General features: G+C 36.2%; 1 protein-coding gene across 1 annotated transcript in view; it reads left to right on the forward strand.

Annotated features, from left to right (window-relative positions):
- The window catches only part of TTC27 (tetratricopeptide repeat domain 27), a 113,451-nt gene that overhangs the window by 86,659 nt on the left and 3,540 nt on the right, over positions 1–23,252 (forward strand). The window contains exons 13-18 of the mRNA XM_042024997.1: positions 3,600–3,827; positions 7,045–7,143; positions 8,764–8,816; positions 12,844–13,009; positions 19,071–19,268; positions 22,685–22,796. Of these exons, the coding sequence (XP_041880931.1) occupies positions 3,600–3,827; positions 7,045–7,143; positions 8,764–8,816; positions 12,844–13,009; positions 19,071–19,268; positions 22,685–22,796 (856 nt within the window). The remainder of the gene's footprint in view (positions 1–3,599; positions 3,828–7,044; positions 7,144–8,763; positions 8,817–12,843; positions 13,010–19,070; positions 19,269–22,684; positions 22,797–23,252) is intronic.

The following is a 23,252-nucleotide window of genomic DNA, read 5'->3' on the forward strand; positions in this document are numbered from 1 at the left end:
CTCACAGCAGATAAACAGTAATGAGTATTTTGGACCAAACCACTACAAGCCCTATCTCTGTTCCATCATCTCATCAGAGTATAAAGCATGATACAGAGTCTGGTTTTAGACCAACATACCCCAGCAATCCACGTTCTACAGGGTTATTTTTCTTGTCATGGCATGACACAGATACCTCAAAACATTTGAGTGAGGAAACACAATTATGGTGAAAAAGCCCAACTTAAAAGTCAGGTATGGCTTCCCAGATGTGAAGCAGTACTGTACTGATTAGTGCACGAGCTCATTCGAGAACTTGATTCAATTCCGCTATATATAGTAACAGCTGTAGAAGGCAGGTGAGCACTCCTGCATGTGGTTACTAAGCTAAGAAAGAGGAGTAAATGTCTCGCCCAAGGTCTTGCATGAAATTACAGGGAAGATGAAATGAAAAGCAAAGAGCTTTCCATTTCTCTTAATGCCTTTTTCCATGCTCCTCTGTTCTGCTTTTTCATGCTACTTCTCTGGTAGCCAAGCAAATTATGTGCAAGCAGAAAAATGAAGACTTTTTAGGAAATAGTTTGAGCTAGCAAAGGAATGAATTGTAAAATAATAGAACTGGTAGATCAGTGAAAAGTGAGGGTAATAGGATCTTTTTGGAAATAGATAAATTAAGAGCATGGGAATGGCAAGCGGAAGTTTAGTGTTGGGAAGCCAGATGCAGAATGAATCTTAAACTTGGAATCTGTGTAGTGAGTAATGCAAAGGCACCACCTTTTGTTTAAACCAGACCTCCCTTTACTGATTGGGGATTTTCGTGACATGTTGCCTGTTTAATTTAATCCCATACCACCCATAGTAGTCCAGAAGGCAAGATAAGAGCTTAAATCTTTCTTGTGTTTAAATCAGCTGACTTTTGAGATGAGTATTGAATTCCATCCCTTCTGGTGCAGACTGTGCTGTGAAAAAGCAGTGTTGTTATGAATGCACCTGATTCAGTCAATGAGGGTTATACAGCTTCTTTTTTTTAGTTATAATTTAATTAATAATTTTCATATCAAATCTTATTAAATTTAGATATAACTTTTAGTTATAAAACATGCAAATTAATAATTAATATCTATTTAATGGGTAAGAATAAATCTCCAGTGGCTGTATTTCTTTTACATATATTACGTCCACTGTGTGAAAAATGTTTCTTGATAATACTTGTTGTTAAGAAAAGACTTGTTTTTGCAGAAGCAGGGTTCTTATGAAAGATTAAATGTGGTTTTTTGAAAATATTTTACCACAAAGTTAGGAGAAAGGATTCTTCTTTTTCTTTCTTCCCCCCCCCCCCCAAATCCTAGGCAAAATGAGAAATCCAGTTTTAAAGTATTTTCTGGTTTTGTAGAAGACAAATATTTTGATAACACAGGGGTTTTCTTTTAGTTTGATCTTTGTACTAGACTTTAAAGATTTAAGCAATAAAAATGTTTGCAACATGCTAGAGAGGTTATCAGATAGCTGGTCAGATGAAGAAAAAGTCAGACTTCTGCTTACTTAATTCTCTCTTTTATCTGTGTGCTGAAATACTTACGTTTGCAGTGAATTCTTGTAAGCTTAGACCAGAACATGATGCTTTTATGCTCTTAAATGTGAAATACCATTAGTGAGTGGTTGTCTTTCTAATCTAAGCAATGCCACAGGATAGCAGTCTGAGCTTGGGAGTGCCCTGCAGAGGAAGTGGTGAAGAAGCAGCTTGCAATGCACTTTTCACTCTACATCTCCTTACACAGCTACATTTCAATCTTCTTTCTTTATCTGAACAGGAAAAAAACCCCACCTTATCTCTTGGTGTCTGATGTGGTTACTGCAAAAATGAAACACTCAGCTCTCTCTGCTCTAGAAGAGAAAAATCTTCTTTAATATCTGTTATTAGTATGTTACAGCAACTAATGGAGGCAGTTAAGTGGAAGTAAACTGCACTTTAACCAAATCCCTGGAAGCCAGGCTGGCTAGGGTTTTTATTAACCTGGTCTCATGGAAGGCGTCCCTGCTTGAGACAAGGGGGCTGGAACTAGATGATATTCAAATTCCATTCCAAACTAAACCATTCTATGATTCTGTAAGTACGGTCTTCTAGTTAGGCAAGATTTTTCTAGTGCTTTGGCTGGGCTAATTCTAATTGTTAAAGAAAGTTTCTTTGGCTTTTTTTAGAGAACTGTTCCACAGGCACTTAAAAACTCTTGCCATCAAGTTATTTTCCTAATATTTAGTCACCAGTTTTCTTCTTAATGGGATTCTGTTTTTGCTAATTTTAAGATTCTTCTAGAAATCTAAACCCTTCTTCTTTGAAGAACTTTTGCACTTCAAATATTTGTAGACTTTACTGTTACTTTACAAAAATAATAGCAAGAATGAGATGCTGAAATTGCTATGCATTAGATATTTCGAAACAAGGTAAACCAGCCATTTTTCTAAAGATGATTTTCAGATAGGTTTGATGAATTTTACTGATTGGAGTAAAAAACTTTTCTTCTCTAAAGATCATCTAAAGGTCACAATAAGCAATTCTTACACAAGAAAAGCAGTAATAATTTAAATGCAGAGATGATGTCAGGGTTCCTTTTAGGTAAACGAGCTATGATAGAAGAATGACTAGAGTTACAATGTCAAACTTTAACTCTGTGCAAGGCTGTGCTGGATCTTTCTTGATTCAGATGATTCAAGTAGGTCTTTTCTCAGAGAAAAATTATACTGATCTGAATTGTGTATGTTGCATTTTTGCAGTGAGGGACCTAGGTAACAGTTCAGTCTGAACAACAGATCGTATGTCCAGTGTATTTATCTTTTCAAAAAGCCCCGGAAAGCAGACTATCTCATGTTTAAGCAAGAGACAATAATTTTATTGTTAGAGCAAAGATAGTGGCCCTGAGAAAAATAGCTTTTGAAAGTTAGTTACAGCCCATAATAGATGTCTGGGAGACACAGCTTGTGTCTTCTTTTTCATAAAGCTGTATATATTTTGAATATATTTTATTTCAAACATTTATATAAATTTATAATTTCTGCATCTTATGTAAAAGCATAGCATTTCCACAACCAACGGTATGAAAGTCGATGTGTCTTCCGATGTAATAGAGTGGAAATCACTGTTTTCAGAAAAGAGCAATTAGAGAAAAGGGAGTGAGAGTCATTGCAAGAGTACTTACTAGGACATGTAAAACATTACAAGCTTCTAGGACTGCAGATACCTTAATGGTGCTGCTACTGCATTGCTGGGAATTAGGTGTTGGTTTGATGTCCAGGACTGATGTTTGTTCTTGGGACAGAATACATACCTAAGACATGAAAAAAGGAGTAAGCTGCTTCTTGTTTTCATGGTTTAATTTTCTTTGGTGTGTTAAACCAAAAGCCACCATATTATGTTGAAGTATATTTTTTTAAAAAATCAGTTTGGAACTAGATCCTTTCTAGACTTTATCTTTGATGCTGTGTTGGATGAAGATACCGTTTCTTCACTAGCCCTGCTTCTTAATCTTCAGCTGATGATTGCAAGGTGCTAAAGCAGTGTTTGTTTAGGTAGGTAATTAACTGAAAATAAATGGTCTTCTTATGTGTTGGTTGCTCTTTAACAGGCGGAAGAAATACTCAGGCGGGAGTTAGAGAAGAAGGAAACACCATCATTATACTGTTTGCTTGGTGATGTTCTTAAAGACCACCAGTATTACGACAAGGCCTGGGAGCTCTCCAGGCACCGCAGCGCCCGCGCCCAGCGCTCCAAAGGCCTCCTCCATCTCCGCAACCGGGAATTCAGGGAATGTGTGGAGTGCTTTGAACGTTCAGTACAGATCAACCCTATGCAGGTTGGGAAATTATGCACATACGCTTTGGTTTTAGTTTGTGTGTTCAGTTTTGAATGATGATGCTTTTTAAAAAGACAGTTCTGGGCACAGTTGTCAAAATAACAGTTTATTAGTATTTGTAGCAAATTTTTCACCATGTACTTGGAAGCCTGGCTAAAAATGGTAGCATGAAATGAAGACATCCTTTTGCATCCAGGTCCTTGCATGCAGCTATATCTTTGCCTGTAGAGGTCTTTTATTTCAAAGAGATGAAGCCACTGCAAAGAAGTAAGTACCATCAAATAAATGAGGAACAAGGTATAAAGCAAAACAGTTACAAGAAGAATTCAGATTTAATGAAAGTATCCCTTTGCCCTGGCTGAGTTTGCCCTGGCTTTTAGTTACAAACTCTGATCTCTGTATTTCACAGAAATGTTTTTCGAGTGTTCTGCTCTGTCCTGTTCTGGAGTCACTGAGAAGCACTGTGTTACACTTGTGATGACAGTAGCTCCTATTGCAACAATGCATCAAAACTGAAACCACATTGAAAACAGTTCTCTTGATGAGGCTGGTTTCCCTTGCTGATCTTTCTGCAGACAACTTTTGCAATCTTGTTTCAGTTTCTCAGCCATTATATCCCATCCCAATAAGGTTCACCCTGTGGAAGGTCTTGAGAAGTTAAAACAGCTTTGTGGTTGTTTATATATATAAATTGTGCTCCTCATAGCCATTTCTAGGTCCATGTAAAAGCAGGGTATTCATCCTTCCTGCCCCCCAACAAACACTGCTGAAGTTCCACATGACTAGCTGGGCTTTTGCTTTAAAAAAATTTTAAAGGCCTCCAGCCTTTCAACTCATTTATCATGAAGCTTTTTTTGTATTTTGCTGACTTATTTTATTCCAATGAATCAGAGTCCTATTCTTATTCAAATGAGCTCCAGATAACTTATAAACATCTTTAGAATGGAAAATAAAATGACCAAAAATGCCAGCAAAATATATATTACTTAGATAGTAATTTTATTGAAACAAAGAGGATTTCCAGGTAATAAAGGGTTTCAGGAGATGGCCTGTAGGGCTCAAAACTGAGAAATATTCTGCTGAAATGCTTTTTTATTTTGTATCCTATCCAAAGGAAGTTTAGAATAAAAGGAAATCCAAGAAAAATAGGCCAGTCCATATAGGAAAGTGAACATTTCCTCCTCTTGTTGCTTAGGAAGCACTTTTTAAGATTCAGTTGAATTGTTTCAAACAAACAGATTGAACAGATAGATGGTGCAGATTGACATAACTTCTAAATTCTGTCTGTATTCTATGACTACAGAAATGAATTGTTTCCTATTCCAGGGTGTCTGTGGGTAAAAAGCAGAATGGAAATTGATTCTAAATGCAAGGAAAATATTAATTAATTAATTAACTTGTTCCCAGAATTGTGAATAATTTATCAGGTAAACAAGACTCCCTGTTACAAAGAAATTCTAATTTTTTTGTGGTTATTAGAAACCTTTTTGAAGGGAGAGATTTTTAGACTGCAGCAAGTGATTCCCCAAAATTTGTAATGAATAAAACCATTCTCTCTCAACCCTCCTTAAATCTCGTGTTCTTTTTAGCCATCTGGTCAAATTTGGTTGAGACCTCTGGGGTAGGTGTTTGCTGTATAAGCCAATCACTGAATTAGTCTTTGGGGAATCCACAAATAAAAGAAAGCCTTGCAGTTCAAATGTACCTGAAACTCGTGTTCATTAGCACTGCTGCTCACAGAATTACTTGTTCTAGTACACAACTAGTGGATGACAGATGCACCTCTCTTGTACTTTCACTTTGAGCATCTTTCAAGGCTTGACAGACAATTTTAGAGATCAAAGAGCTCACAGAGTCAGTTCTCCAGTGGACAAAGTCCGCACAAATTCAGAAGTGAGACTGTGCTGCTGTTACTCATCAGAGTTATAAGACATGCAGTGATTGTTTTACTCTCACCCTTTACAGAAGCACTGTTTAACTTGTGTTCTGGGCTATATTCTGGGAACTAACCCTCAATTTCATAAAGTTAAAGCACATTGTTAAGGGCATTGTCCACATGCCTATTAAACACTCGACAGCCTTGGGGCTTCAACCACCTCTAGGAAGACTTGTTCCAGTGTCTGAGAAACCTCTAGGTAAAGAAAAGCTTTCTAATGTCCAATCTAAACCTCAACTGGTGCAGCTTTCTACCATTCCCACACATCACACCACTGGACAGCAGTGAGCCCTGGAAGCCAAGAGGGCAGCACATCCTGGGATGCATCAAACACAGCAAAACCAGCAGCTCAAAAGAGGTGATTATCCTGCTCTCTGCAGTTCTCACCTTGAGCACTGCGTGCAGTTCTGAGCCCCACATTTTAAGAAGGATGTGAAGGTTCTTGAAAGCATCCAAAGGAGGGCTGCAAAGCTGGAGAAAGGGCTGACTGGAAGGAACATCCTGAGAGGAGCAGCTGAGGACTTTAAGCTTGTCTAATTTGGAGAAAAGGAATTTGAGGCATGACCTTATTGCTCTCTGCATCTCCCTGAGGATTGGAGAAGGGAAGTGCTGAGCTCTCCTCCCTGGTTGAATCTGTATGGATGAGTGGTATTTGGTTGTAACAACTAAAGACTTTAAATGCAAGATTACTGAACTGGTAAAGTTCTGGTCTCTGTGCAAAGCATTATTTAAGTACATTTTTATGTCTAAACATTGTGATAGAAACTCGAGAAGGTTGATATTCTGGCAAGTAGAAAGAGTTGGAATTTTGAATTGTTCATGCTTCGGTCATTTGAGATGGTTTTCATGATGTTTTTTGTGAAAATGTGATTACCTTGAAAAACATTTTCTAGTGTTTATCATTTGACCTAATTGTAATAGTATAAAGTGAATGTGGATTTTTCACAAGTTAAAGCAAAATATGCAAACCTCTAAATAGCTATCCCCTTCTTCTGTGAATGAAAATGGACTGTTAAAAAGCACTTCACAAATGGTTAAGTGGTCTTCATGTAGTCAACACCTTTGTTTATCCATATTTATTAAAACATTGAACCTACAGTTTTTCTCTAATCAGCATATAGGATATTATTTTTTCCAGTACAATACTATTATAGCTGAAGACAGGTAAAAATTGACAAGAGTTGTGTGTTTGTTCATCCAGGCCAATTTTTTTTTTTTTTTTTTTTTTTTTTGCGCCAAAATATCCATGTTTATATGTAACCATTCATTTTTTCTCTCCAGCTAGGGGTATGGTTTTCCTTGGGCTGTGCATACATTGCTTTAGAAGGCTACGAAGGTGCTGCCAAAGCATTTCAGCGCTGTGTGACATTGGAACCAGATGTATGTACTTTTGAACAAATGATTCAGATGGCTTATCTAAAAGCAGCATGGATGTTTTCATTATAAACAAGCAAAGCAATAATGAAAAACTTGTTTAACCTTAGCCCTTTGAATAAATTAAACTTGTGCATGAAGGCTATATTTTTGTTGTGAGGCATCATAAAAATACTTACCCAGTACTTAACTTTGTCCAAATGTGAGTGTGTGAATATTAAAATAAATTTGAAAAATTTCTTTATGCTAGATTGTGAGGAGAACTAAAAAGAGATAAAACAAAAATTAAATTAAAATATTTAGTCCTCTAAGTAATCGAATTCTCCTGAAAAAAAAAGAAAGTCAAGTTCATGTATGACAAGTACATTTGTAACGGTGTAGTTCAGGAGCACAGGGAGAATGGAGCTTAGCCATTTTTTCAGGATGCAGGGCATGCATGTGTACAATACTGTTGTTTGAATGTGCATTGAGGCAGTGGAGCTGAATTACCTGAGGAATACACTGACAATACTTTTGCCAGAAGGCCTGACTGTCAGATTGTTGCTTGCTTAGAGTTAATGCCATCTACTCAATAGAAACTATTGTTATTAATTCTTTTCTCTGGGGGAAAAGAATGAGAAAGCAATGAGAGGTGACAGAGGATTCTTTTTTCTTTTGTAATAAAAGGCAATAACTTCCTTGGGAAAAAAAATGTTTATAACAGACGACCTTGTATTTAAATGGAATTCTTACTTTATATATTGGGTTTTTGTTGTTGTTCAGTACAGTAAATTTACTTCCAAGTAGATACTAAAACTGGGTTCACTTATCTCTCTAGGGCCTGTATTTAATTGTATTTATATGACCAAGCCACCTGACTTCTCAATGGGTTACGTGGTGGGTTTTTTGTGAGTAAAAGGCACTGGACTGGCTCTCAGTTGGAGACAAAACCTATCTTTATACATGTGCAGCTGTAGCAATGTAGTGACCATTTTCATGAATTAAGTCTCAGAAAGGTTTCCCAGCATGAGTTAAACGCTCCTTAAGCCTGAGAATAGCCTCAGTACCACAGTACATTTCATTGCAGTGCTCAGATCCTGTTCTTCAAATCATTTCTAGTTGTCACTTTGCTGAATTCAGTGGTGGGGCTTCACATTTACAGCAGTGTCAGGCAAAGGGCAGGAATCATCTCTGCACATCTCTGCTGGTTTTACCTGTGGTGCTTTAGGGGACATCAGATCCTTTCTGTCCAGTAACAGAGAGTGGTGCAGGTTAAGTAGCTTCCAGCTAGTGAGAAGTGATGAGCTGCTGGGAGCACTGACCTTTCCAGCCATCCCAGCTAGGTCCTAGAAGGCAATGCTGAGACTGAAGGCAAGAGCTGACTTAGTGTATTGCAACCACAAGGCAATTAATTGGTATTTGTATACCTGGTTGTTGCTGATTTAGTCAAATATTTATGTATTTCAATTTTAATATAATAATTTCTATTTCAATGTAATATTTTAACTGCCATGTAGAACATATGTTTCAATATGCCTGATTAGCAAAATCAATGATGTTTGGCAGTAGTTTCACCTATGTATTTTTATCAAGTAAGCACAATGTAAGTGAATAAATTTTTTGGTACTTCTCCTTTTATCATTCCAGAATGCTGAGGCCTGGAACAATTTATCAACTGCTTATATCAGATTAAAACAGAAGTAAGTACTTCAAAAGAATTAGAAGATATTTCTTCCAAAACAAATAATTGTGATTTCCTTTTTTTTGACATTGAGGTTTTTATTATTATAATGTGCTTAACTCAGATTTTATAATCCTTAGCCCTTCAGTTCTCTCTCCCAGGTTGCATCACTGGGAACTATTTATTTTATTTTACAGGAAATAATTTTGTAACCTTTATACAAGTAGCAGCCTCTCTCTACACTTTTTTCTTCTTGGACGCATTTTTGATGTAGTAAGTACTATCAGTGCAAAACATTCATAATAAAGATGAATAATAAAAACTACTTTGACCATGAAGTTAAGAACATAGGTCCATTTCAAGCAAACAATGTATTCAGACCTATGTAATTTCATAGTATATTATCCTTGGTAGATCTAAGGGAAAACCAGACAGTTTGGTTTTTATATACCAAAGCAGGTGGAAATCTGCACACATGCTAGCTACCTTGTTCTTTTCCCTCAAAACTAATTCATACAAGAAGCTTTGACCTAAGTGGACCGCCACTCTTACTTTGTATTTCGTATTTCAACTCAATGTAATAAAAGTTTACCTGGAAGAATTTAATATTTAAGAATTTTCACATTATAACTTATCACCAAAGAATGAAACAGAATAAGAATGAAAAAGAAGAAGATAATTTATTTTTAAAAACCTTTCTCAAAATTTGGCATCAGTTTATATGGTTACATAGTCAGGAGGCAAAGTGAAAAAAGGGAGAAAGAATAATAAACTTGCACAAAAGTAGAAATTTATAAACATACATGGGAAAAGTGGGAAGTAATATAGACTCAGGAGATTGATATGGCAATGGGAACAGGAGGGAGGAGAAGATAAAAGTGTTAAAATAACTACACAGGGCTAAAAAGTAATAGAAATCAAGAGCTGGTTTTAACTTTTCAGTAGTTCCTTCAATCTTCAGCAGTGCCTTGAGTATGCGCAATTCATGTTAGAGTTGCTCTTTCTTTTCCATACAGTTCAAAATGTCAGATGCTCAGTGTACTGGCTTACGCTTGTTTCATAAAAGCATTTTTAGTCAAAATAATTTTCTGTCTGTTAATCTGCTACAAGGCTGAGAAACTACTGAGTGATTCGTTCCGGTTTACTGGTTGAATTTTATAATTGTTAATCTACTCTTGCAATCTAATACGCTAAGTACATACAAAACTTGTAACTTATTTGGTATGGTAGTAAAAGCAATAAATGGGGGCATGTTTCTGAGCTTTTTTTCCCACAGGAATCATGTGAGATAGGACTCTATGTACAGTAAATTTTAAATGAATATTATGTGCTGATAGCCAAGTGTGGCCTGTACTTGCTGTGGAATAGCAACTTCTTTGATTATTTGTGTAGTCACTTATAGATCAAGACTGTGTGTGAGCTAGTTTAGCTCTCTGTTAAAACAGAAAATATCTATAGCAGTACACTTTAGAATAGTTTGTGTGGGGATACATAAATTCTTATTTTTTAAGCCTGCCAGAAGAAAAAAAAAATTAAATGGAGTGAGGATTTTAAAAAAGGAAAACAAAAGATATTTAAGTAAATAGTTTTCTTTCACACCCTCAAAAAAAGATCCAGCTTTACTCCAACCAGGCTTTTAATTCAGGCCCACTCATAGATTGTGCATTTGGCCAAGGCTTGGCAGGGTCTCACACAACAGACAAATAAAACATGAGTACATTTTTTTGAAAAGGGTATGCAAGCAACTTGCTAACACCCAAAGGACAGGGGGTTTGTAGGTTTTTGGGGTTGTTTGCTTTTTAAGACTCCACAAGTTTTATATATTCTGAATTTCCTCCAGAAAAATTAATTGTGATGAAAACAGACTCTATGCTTTGGTTTACCAGAAAACTACTCTGTGTGCCAGGAGGTCTTTGAAGTCTAGGTTTTAGATTTCTCAGAACAAGCTGGGACTGGCCCTCTGTCCTTTGTATGAAAGACTCCTGGTTTCCAAGACCAGATAACGCATTGATACTGCCTGCTGTTTCCTGTCTGGGAATGAATTGACTTAACTGGTTAAGGATGCTCCATCGTTACGTGATTGGTTAAATACACTGGGGATTTGTTTTGAGAATCTAGAGGATTTTATTACATAGCAAGAGTGGTGATTTGTGGAATACTATTTCTATCCCATCCTTTTGGTATCTTGACTACATTTCACGTTTCCATCTTATTGGCATCTGCCCTCCTGGTAACTTCCTAATTTTCAGGAAGATGGGGGAGATGATAGAGACTAACCTTAGAGATGTTGAAGAGCAGTTGTGGAAACAATACGTGGGTCAGGCAGAGCATCTTCCAGCCTGTCAGAGAGCTGTGGCAGATCCCAACTTCCATTGTAGCAAAATCCACAGAAGGAACAGGACTGTGTCCTTTGCTAATTTAATCTAGCAAAACCAGGGTCTGAAATCCCTTAGTGAGATTGTTAACAGTGGAGGAAACTCAACTGTTGGTACATTTGCCCACCAGCATCACATCTATCAATATATCAGAAGACGGAGGAAAGGGGAGTGGACATGGGAAGCTCCTTCATGTGGACTGTTCTGCTGTAGCTATGCCAAATGACCTGTTCTCCTTAAATAATTTTGCTCTATCAGTCCACTCTCTTTGTGTGTATTTGATAACTCTTTTAATATCATGGCCTTAGATTGGCAGTTGTTTACATTTTTCCCTGACCAAGCTATTTCAGACTTTTAATGGCCTGATCAACTATTTAGATATTACAATGTCTTTGCTGGGATATTTACACTCTCTTGGACTCTCTTTTTGAAACTCAACCAACAATTTCTTTGGGCTGTCTTTCTTTAGAGAAAGCACTTTTAACAACTTACTCAAGCAAAAGAGAGGAAGTGAATTGCAAATTTTGGTACCCGGCCACCTTTATATGGTATTTATTAAGAAGAGATGTATTGTCATGTCTTCCCAAAGAAGATTTTTTTACCAGCCTAGGAAAGCTCTGTTTCAAGTCTTAATTTAAATAAATCCATTCCTTTGTGTTTTTTTACATATCATGACTGTCCAACTGAGAGTACACTTCAGTCTCTTAGAAAGAACTGTATCATTCCAATTCTCTAGCAGAGCTATTTTGAAGTTTCAAATTTATTGCAACTTCTGGTAGTATGTTTAAGGCTTTAAACAGTAAGCTCACAAACCTTACCAACATATTCTTCAGATGGCATTTTCTTATCAGAGGATGCCATTACTGCTCTCCTTTGGTGAGGGAATAGTCAAGAATTGCCTGCACTGGATGAATATGAAAAAATGAAAATGCTTTGTAACTTGATGATGATTTTATAGGAATTGTGCTGTCCACCTTTATTCCATAACACTTTCTCCTGTCACTCTGAGGTGGGTCCTCGGGCAGCATCTTTGAAGACGGACCCTAGTAGTGTTTGGGGCCGCTCTGACACATTTTTACTGAGCAGCACAGCGTCAGGGAGCAGAGAGTAAACCTTCCAGCTGATCTACGGACAAAACTGGTTGAAAATGATGAGTTTCTGTGCCCTGGATATGCATGTTTGCCATGTACAAATGTTTAAAGTAAATCACAAAAAGCTGTCAAGTAACCTTCCTCTTGTGTGATTAAATAAGTTAAAACCATTCTGCATCTGTCATGAACTCAGTGATTTTTAATTTTTTAATGTATGTTACAACTGCAGCATGAGTAAGATTGTTTTCTCATGGTTCCAGTTAAAAATTTGGAAAGGACAATAGTGACAGAGATGGTACAATTATGATAAATTTTTGTAAAAAAAACCAGTTACGAGAGCTAAGAAAAGTTACCTAGTTCAAACTACAGAGCATACTGTTGTGTATGAACTAATACAAAATAGTTTGCAAGAGAGATTAAGGGATTATCAGCATTGTAAATTACCAACAATAGCTTTTACATCGCACTGTGTTCTAAATGTGATTTTTTAAATAAGCAGGTTTTTAGTTGATACCATGCCAACTGATTTAATGTAGAAATCTTCTGTAACAATTTCTATTATTCTTTTATTATTGATTAGGGTCAAAGCATTTCGAACCCTCCAAGAGGCTCTCAAGTGCAACTATGAGCACTGGCAAATATGGGAGAACTATCTTCTCACCAGTACAGATGTTGGAGAGTTTTCAGAAGCAATTAAAGCTTATCACCGGCTCATGGACTTAAGAGAAAAGTACAAGGATACACAGGTGGGGAAGTTTTCATATTTAGTCATCCTATACGTTCACTGATTTTTCTTCTGAGACAGAGAAATTGCTGATAGCTGCTGGTAGTGGTATCAGTAATCATAGTGCACATGGCAATGAAGTTATAGAGGCAAGTGATTTAAGTTTTGGAGATTTGGACTGTCAGAATAAATATTTAAAATGAAACTGGACAAAGCTGAAAACCTTTGCATCCATATTGCATCAGTCTTTGTGAAAGGACACACATGAGCCTTGCAGTTTTAAGACCTATTTTTATATAAAATGCAGTGCATAACCCCATCTTTCTGTATTGTTCCTGCATAGCTTGGTATCAGAAATAATATAAATTATGTAGTTTAAAGAAAGGGAAGCTTTTATCATGTGTTGGAAAATGCTACAAATGAGCCTTTGAAAGTAAATTGAATGCATTATAGTCATAATATTGATTCTTAATAAACCAGACCAAAGAAAAATAAAAGAGGTATTTTGCTCATCTCTCACTGTAGTTCAGTTAAGTTCAGTTAAATTTTGTGTTTGTAAATGTGTGCTCTGGACAAAAACTAGAGAAGCTGCCTTAACAGCTTCAGCTAGGATGTTACCTTGCCTGAAACCAGTTTCTGATCCAGGCAGGGTTCTGTACACTCAGTGAAAATAGCAAGGTGAATCTGAAAGGCAAGCCAAAGAATCTCTCAAGGGGAGCAGTAAAACACCTCCAAGAGCCTTTGCAAAATTAGCAGATCTGGTTGAAGAGCTTATGAGCTCTTCGGGAGATTGTGTAGTACCAGGGTAAGAGGAACCAGCTGCTGCTGCTCACGTGTCCCAGGAGTATGTTTCGTTTCTGGTCCCATAAAAAGATAAAAAGTAGCTTTCCTGGATCTCGGGAATTTAAGTCCATTGGTGAGGAGAGAGAGCAGATAGAATTAGTTATGATTGTGGAAACATCTCATGTTCATGGGGGGCAGGAATGTTAAATACTTTTTTCACATTACTTTTTAATAACAGATTGTACGTGAGTGCAATGCTTATTACTAGTAAAGCCAGTCATGCACAGGATAACATTCTGTATTAATAAATTCTTTTAGATTTGATATAGCTAAACATCAAAAGGTCTCAAACTCTCTTGGCACTAAAGAGTGTCTATGGAAAATTGTGTTATATGTGGTAAAGATTAGTGTGTTTGGAAGCTAGAATATTGTGGTACTGGTGGGGCCTGTCATGGAGCATCTTGTAGATGGTTGGCTTTTTTCAATGAATTTTTTTCTCAATTGCAACTTAAAATAGCATTTTTAGGGGTGGTCTACTGTATTGTTTTAAACAGAATGACAGCTGACCAGGAATAGAAGTTTCTATGTATATTTGCCCATTTGAGATGTGTGGAGATGATACAGACTCCTATTACTGTTATTTGTCAAATTTTATGTAGTATATTTATATATATTTAAAGCATTTGGGGATATTGCTTGTATTAAATTTCTATTTTTTTGCATAACTTCTTTCATCTTGTTCTCATACAACTTTTATAACTTTTACAGATGTATATATGCTATCTTCCTTTAATTCTTTTTGCATCTTAATTTTAACTTTGGCTTCTGATATGTGAAGTGTTTTATGGTTTCATTGTAACTTCTAATACAGTTGCCTCAATTAGAAGGATTTTACTAGTTGCCAAGAAAAACCTCAGAGCCTGATTAAAGAGTTCAGGCTTGAAACAATTATCTTACAAGGAAGAGAAGAGTATTTCTGTAGCAAAACAAAAAAGCAGATAGAAATAAAAGCTTCTGCTGAAATTGTTTACAAAGTTCACCATTAATTGGTGAGCCTCTCCTTTTTTCCAGCTGGACTGTTTTAAATAGGGATGATCTATAACCATCTTGTGCAATTGTGTTTTAACAATGTGAAATCATGAACATGAGTGAATGAAAACATACACCATTGTTTCCATTCAACATAGTATGATCTTCTCTCAGGTTATATTTAGTATTTGTAGTCATTGTAGATTTTAATTGATAGACTACTAAGCTACATGTCATAGTGGTGAGAAACAAGGTAGGAATTAAAAAAAAAATGCACAGACTGGAAGAAACAAGCTGAGTCATTAATTCCATTCTTTGTGAAAACCAACTGCTTTTAGCATAATCATTGTTGCAGAATACCCCTTGTGAGACTGAATGTATCGATTAGAAGTATGCAATTGAATATACAATTTGAAATGCCCTTGATTTCTGTAGTTACATCAGACTTCTAAATTTTATTTCAGAATAGTATGAAGTCATATTTTTAAATCACTGATTTCTTCTAATAATAGTAAAGCATTCAGATTCTTCTTGGTGATTTCTGTTAGTCCATTGTTGTCCTTTGTGCCAGTCTTCTGAGTATAGAACACAGATTTGGGAAATTTTGCTTCTGTTCTTTTCTAGTTATTTAATGATGTCATCCCTGTGGCAAAGGTTCTGAGATCATGATATCATGAAGCTTGAAGATATGTATGCACAGATTCTGCAGATATAACTGAACCAGGAAGAGCTAAAGGGCTTTTTATAAATGAGCAACAATGCAGTAAAAGATTACAGCAAAGGGCAGTTTAAAAAGTCTCAGTTTGCTAGCGTTTGTATGTAAATGTTGAAAGCATACGTTCTCCTTTCCCTCCTGGTTCTTAAGATTCTTCACATTTCCATGCATCTTTTAATATTCACAAAGCTGAGAAATATACCTGGAAAACCTTTGATATATGTGTTATGTAATAAAATATAAAGGCTCACTGAATTATCCATAGTTTCCACTAGTAAATCAGTCACTAAAAGGTATCCAAGGAGAAAGCCTAACCTTTTATAATCATTAATTTGGTCTCTGAATTATTGTATGACCTAGTAAATGTACCTGAAACTGCTGATTGTACTACTTTCCATCGCATGCGTGCTCATGGAGGCAATCAACCTTTTTTACTTGGAATGTTGTGGTCTTTTGAATGACAAAGGTATTTTGTGGTTGGAAAAGCTGTTTAGATACACTGTTTCCAGAAACCCTATCTTCATTATGTGCTGTCAAAGATTATGAATACAGAAGTATGGAAAAAGGGTTCCACTTTGCAATCCTGTGCTATTGAGATTCTAGCGAAGTTTTTCTGGTACCCTTTCCATCAAGTAACATCCTCATTTCAGCAGTTCTTGTTGCCAGACCATTTCTAACAAAAGGCCACAAGGGCATGTTCCAAGGGGATTTTGAAAAGTGAGGTTAGGAATTAATAATTTCTGGAGCTCTACTTCAATTAAGTAGCTCACTAATGACAATTGTCTTAAAATCCTAAATTTGGAAGGGGAATAGGGAGAGCTCACAGACTGCAGATTCGTCATTTTGGATCTGGTATCTGAGGGTTCTCTTCTTTCTTGAGCACTGTCAAATTTGATTAGTATTAGTGAAGCATCTGAAAATGGTTTGACCAAGAGAATTTTTATATGAAAAGAGTTGTTTGGAGAACAATTGTGAAATGAGATTAACTGATGAAAATCGCAGCATTTATAAATTACTTGGTTTATTTCTAAGGTTTTGTCTCACGGTGTCTTTTGTTCAGTTTGTGGTAAACACATTATTCACAAAAGCAATGGAGAAGGAGGAATGCAGATGGTGTGATGTCATACTAAACATGAACTCTGTTCATATGGAGCCTAGTTCATTAAAAGAGGCATGAAAAAAACCAACCAACCAACCAAAAAAATCCTCTACTGCTTGTTTGGGATCTTGGATCAACAGAGCATTGCTGTAGTAGTTTAGTATGTGTGGCAGTTTAAAATCTCTCAAAGATACAAATTTTAACACTTATGGTAACCTAAAATGCAAAGCTCTGCTACACTGCTAATACTTTTTGATAATTAGCACAATTCACTTGCAGTTTGAAATAACTTTATTTAACAAGTGTACACAACCAAGTAGCATTAATGATTCATTACTGTTTAATGGACCCTTTAATCCAGGTCTTGATGCTAGTTTCATTTTACAAAGTTTACATGATGGATTACAAAAAAAGGAAATTGATTATTATGATAAAAGTGTAAGCAAACCAGGACTCTATGGGAATAGGGGTAATTTTACAGTTGCTACATCCTACTGACTAAGTAAACTTTGTTTCATCTACAAACAAAATGTTATTGGCTTTAAAATTTTGATGATTATATCTGATATTCACATGAACTAACATTTTGGACTTCAAGTAACAGTTTTGTTACACTGAGAAATCGATTGAGAAGTCATACATGTATGTATGAATCCTTAGGACCAATTCTAGTTCCTTGTCAAAAGCGAACATAGTTTAGTGTTTCTTCTTGCACCTCTTAGTTTTTTTGTTACAGTGCTTTAGTAATGGAAGTATCAACTCTTGCTGGTGCTTTTCTAGCAAATCTTTATGGAAGACCTGGTTAATGATGGCCTTTGATGCCTTATATTCCAAATCATGGATATAACATGAATTTCAGAATTTTCAGACTATTAATAGTTGATCATATTTTCTGGTGTCTTAAGTGACTCTTGAGAGATCTTGGAAAGGAGGAACGGACAGTTTGTCATACCATTTTATAAGGAATATAAGCTACTGCTATGGTTTTGGGGCAGACAAGAGGGGAGCTGTTTAACTTATGTTCGGATGTTACTATGATATCATTAATTCTGAAAAGATACCAGGTAAGAGTATATTTGTTTTTGCTTCTTCTGTTACTTAGATTTATTTAATAAAATTATCAGCCATTTTAATTGATTTGGGTTGTTCTGCTAAAAATTTTCTGTATCTGATAAAACTCATTATTTTTTGGGATGCATTTTAATTGAGTTATTCAGTATAAGAAAAGTTATTTTAGGAAAGTGACATATCACTAATGCTAAACTGGGTGTGGTTTTATTCTAAATGTAATATACTTTGATACTGTCATAATTTTTGCATTAATTTCTGCCAGTGAACTGCATCTTGATTTGTGAGGATGCATCCCATTCATCCTGTTTAGTAGAGCAGTGGTGTATTTGTAATGTTTGTAGCTATTCACAAGTCATCTTTGAAGTTAGCTTTATTACTATCTTGATACTAATATTGCTATGAGTGTGGTTTCATTGTAAGTGTTAGTTTCACATGGGCAAAAATGTTGAAGCATTGAGGTTGCCAAATGACAGGCCACAAGTTAGGAAGTACCAGCATGAAGGTGTTTGTGCGACAACTGGCCTGTCTTGAATGCAAGCCTTATGAAACTTCCATTTTGTTTTCATCCTTTTTTCTTCCCCAGTCTCTGTCTCATGCACTGCATAGAACAGGTATTACTCTCTTGATAATCCACAGCTTTTCTGGGGTTTATTTTCTTCTAATTTATCATATGATATACTGCCTTGATTTACATTTGCTGTTTCTCATTTTGCTGAAGAGAAACTGAGGCAAAATGACACTATTTTCTAGCTTTCAGTGTCCAGTTTGGGACAAAAAGACTGGTATGATATAGCATTTCTTACATGCAAAACCAAGCTCCCACCAGCAGCTGCACATGCTCAGCATTTCTGCAGGTCAGATCCCACATTCTCAAGCCAGTGATTCGAAAAGCATGGCCACTAATGAGTACTTGTAGAAGAGTTTGATGGAATTGATTTGACTAGTAATTCACCAGAAGTGCGTTAAAAACAGAGATTCCCAAGGTGGTATTCCAGTGCCTTCCAGTTTCCATCTTATGCACTGTACATCTTTCTGCGGGTTGTTAAATAGAGGTCCTGTAACAACTGTGTCTTCCATTACCTGAATTTATTTGGCTCAGCCTTTTTACTGATCTTTTTATAACTGTATTATAAAGTGAAAATACCTGTAAGACACTGCCACAGTTTCCTTTACCCAGATTTTTCTCCTAGATTTTTGGCCTTCTTACGTTTATCAACATAGAATCTTATAGATGAGGTTTAAATCAGTTGAATTACTCCATGTATTTCTTAGTAAATTCTGTACTTGTCATATGGTACAATCATTAATAGAGATCAGGTATTACACATAACATTATATATACTGACATTGATTTGAGCTGAAATAAAAACTCTTTGCTTTTATAAGGTGCTGGCTATTCTAGTCAGAGCAGTAGTGGATGGTCTGGCAGATCGTGCTGGAGAGGTATCAAGTGGATTGAAGGGGAAACTGCAAGAGCTCTTGGGCAGAGTCACCTCACGAGTGACAAATGATGGGGCAATCTGGAGACTTTATGCCCAACTTTATGGAAATGGAGAGAATGACAGTGGTGAAGATATTGAAAAGGTAAAAACTATTGTGCTACAGTAGAACATGCCCTTGTTCCAGACCTGTTTTGCTTTAGTGTTTTTATAAGCTCTTTGTCTTTTCTTCATGTTTCTACAGCACACATTTTTGTTACAACAGGAGCAAGATGTTTTATGTCAGTTTTCTTGGACTTGAAAAAAAAATCTCTTTTTTTCACCAGTGTTTCCTTTTAAAACATCCTATCACAGCATATATGTATTGTCCTGAATTTGTATTCTGAAACTTTTCTTGGCAACAATCTAATGTCTATAATCAAATGGTGGTGTGGGTTTTGGCTTTGTTTTTAATTGAAATCTTTGCTTCTGAAGATAGGATATTGCAGCTTCTGAAAAAAAATTCATCTTAAAGGCATGATCCAGTAGTGGTGTAAGCCATCTATGTTCTTTGCAATCACTAAGGGAAAATGCACTTAAAATAATCTATACCACAGTCAGAGTACCCAGAGTAGAAATGTTTTGTCCTTAATTAGCTCAAACTGAAATCAAATAATGCTATTTAATTCTTAGTCTGTTGAACCATTGGTTTCTCTTCACTTGTCACTTGTTTTGCTATGTTAACTTCCATTTCTTGTCCTTATCACTTCCCAAGGAATTAAGTTGATTGCATTTCCAGAATAACCATTCTGCACTGCTAGAAGTGTTTACTTTGTTGGATGCTGGAGTGTGCTTTGCATTTGATATTAGATTTCAAAAAGTTCAAATAGCCATGCACACTTCAAAAATAGTTATGGGTTATCAGATCTTCACCGAAGTTGAAAATACACAAGGTCAGCATTCAGTATGTGTTCGCTAATGGGGGTGTGCCTTTGGCCTGGGCAAAAAATTCCTGTCTGGAGGATTGCTTGATGTCAAGTAAGGAAGATGGTTAGGCCTACAAATTGTATTCCTGTGCGCTTAAATTTATAATCATTTGTGCCTTGCTCATTGTCTCCTTGTGCTCTGCCCTGTGAAGAGCCTTGTTTAGTCATTGCTGGTGTTCAATATACCTCCAATGCCTCCCTTTTGTCTTCCTTATTTTTCTTTGCAGCTGAACAGTAAAAGGGATTTGGCCTATTTAGAATGCAGAAATACAGACACTGCAATATCCTGTATTATATCCTCAAATTCTTACTCAGACATGCAAAGCAGCAGAGGCCCTGTCTATACTATGAATGTAATTATTTCAGAATCTGGTTACAGCACGGTATTTTTTACTAACCCAGTTAAAAACATGGTTTCAATTTGTAGAGTAGACAGTACTTTAACTGTGTTTCTTCATCAGACTGGTTATGGAACACGCTTACAGTCTAGCTCGCCCTGCAACATGGAATGTTTATAAATACTTAAGGTATGCTTACATGTGTATCCAAATATCTTGGTATGACAGTACCATAGATACAGATCATAAAAGAGCGAAACTGCCTACAGCCACAGCATATATTAATTGACACTGTAAAAATTAATTTGCAATACACCAAATAATCACTGATTTCTGATATCATGTTATGAAGTAAAAATGATAAAATCAGTATTTATTGGCTTTACTGCCACAAGCACCATCACGGGTCAGTCAGATATTCAGTGAATATAGCTGTATGCGTAGAAAATTCTAGATGTATAGCTGCAGTTTCCCACCCACAGTTACTAGGCAAAAGGTCAATGAGTTCTAAAAGGGCATTATTTACTATACTGTGGCATCAAAGGGCAAAGAGATGGGAACAGACCTTTAAAAGTATCACATACCTCCTTACAAATGTAGGGTTTGACCATTACTCCATATTCTTCCATTCCACACCTTATTTAATGCAGGTTTAATTATATGTAACCAATTTTGTTCCTAACATTGCATTTGAAAGAACAATCTTGTATGTCTGGCTATTGTTAAAGGGTGGCTTGGTTGCTGGGGTTTTTTTACTTTTCTGTTCTGCTGATACATCTGATGCCACATGAATCACTAGAGTCTACAGTTATAATTCACAACAGTGCTTTGTGAATTGAATCGAAGTCAGACAAGGTTTGCAAGTTAGGAGTGTAAAACTACTGAAGTGTTGGGTTTGTGGTTCTGTTTTGGGGTTTTTTTCTTTAGCTTAGCATATATTTATTCTCACACTTCAATATATCTGAACTGCCACCTCATTCAGTACTTCCTTCTTCCCTATACTGAATGCAGTCCAGTTCACAACTTTCCCTCTGAGGAATCCTTCCAGCCTTCAAGTTTCCTGCTGATCCATCCCAGGCTATGAATCCGTTCTGTTCCTTGACTTTCCCCAGCTCATAACTGTTTCCTTTGAGGATAAATCCAGGTTCCAGAAGTGCAAACAAACAGCCCACAAGACTTTGAATTCTTTCCCCTCCTTGACATCTGTCAGCAAAACCCCCCTAATTTGCTGCTGTGACTCAGACACATGCAGACTGAAATCAGACTGCTGTAAAAACTGTTGTTCCTTCTCTTGGAAATTCTTGCCTGTGCTTGCCAGAACTACTACCAGTTATAACCTAGGTTATTATGAAAAAAAAATTAATTAATTCTGGTTTGACTTAAGATCCCTTTACTGCCGTTTACAGCAGCATGAGCAGTTCAGACACCTGTGCCATAGTGATTGGAACTCTGGTGGGAGAGAGAGGGTGGAAGTTTCTGGGGTGACAACCCCCAAATTGAGAAGTCTTTACTGTGCTCATGTATATGTACCACACTGAAATTTTTAAATTCTTTTATATAATACTTAAACTCTTTAAAAAGATAACTGGAGAGTTGTCATTGAACCAAGCCATGTAACTTCTGGCATGTGTTTGTTTCATGTTTTTGATGCTGTAGAAAGAAAACAAAATTCAAAAGCAAGAACTCATTTCTTCTGATAAAATTTTTCTTTTTTCTTTTTTTTTTTTTCCCTTAATGGGACCCTCCTTCCATATTGTCTACATTTTTTTCTTGTTCACACTGAGAACCAGAGCAGTACGGCGACTAATAGCTACATCTGTAAAATGCGTATTTCCCAAGATTACATATACAAGAAGAAAGCTTTCATGTATTCAGTTACAATATTTTTTTAGATACAAAATTTGCTGTTCGAAGTGTGAATGCAAGTATTTTTCTCTTTTTCATGTGCATTTAATTGTGATGACTTGGCAAACATGGGTCACATCCATCAGTCTAGACAGATTTTTAAAAGATAAAAATTACACACGTGTTACTTTATATGCTTCTCATACTTGAGCTGCAAGTGAAGTGAAGAACATCTGTGTTACAGCTGGCGCTTACCATTGCAGAGAAGGACACTACTCCAACTCACAGGAAATCAAGTATAGTAAAGATAGATTCATTTTCTGGATTGACCACTAATTTCATAGATACTTAAAACTAAATTAGTTTCCTAGTTGGTTTTCTGACATACTAACAATTTTTTTTCCTTCTTGCAGTCACTGCAGTATCTCACTAAGGCACATAAATGTGAAATGCAGTCAAGTGATTGGGAAAAAGATGTTTCTTCTTTTAAGGAAGTGGTGAAAGGAGCCATAGAGATTGCACATGGTATGTTCTACCTGAAAAGAACCTTTATTTTTCATGAAGAGCATAACAAATATTTATTAAGCTTAGTGGCAAAATAATATTCTACTTTACCTATTGTATTTATTCCTACTACTAGGAGTCCTGTAAGAGAGTATCATCCTGATACTGCATACAAAAATATACTTGGAATGAGGCAGAAATTGTGTAGGGTGAGTCAGTAAATGTATGACTGGTAAACATGGAATCAATTAATTTCATGATCTAGCAACTTCATAATGCAAGTGAAAATGCATCTGCAGTTCATCTCAGTCCTGAGATCATCACATACATTGTTTGATTGAGTGTGCCAGTCAGGGAATGAATGAAACTTAGTAAGATTATTCCCTGTTCTGTGATATTTATGTTATATTTATTAAGAGGAATACAGATACCTGTTGAGTTTAGAGTTATCTTCTCAAAATTACTTGGCTTTGTTTT

Source organism: Corvus kubaryi, unplaced genomic scaffold, assembly GCF_017639235.1.
Source record: "Corvus kubaryi isolate FWS band 111438036 unplaced genomic scaffold, C.kubaryi_AGA036_p1.0 37266, whole genome shotgun sequence".
NCBI classification, from domain to species: domain Eukaryota; kingdom Metazoa; phylum Chordata; class Aves; order Passeriformes; family Corvidae; genus Corvus; species Corvus kubaryi.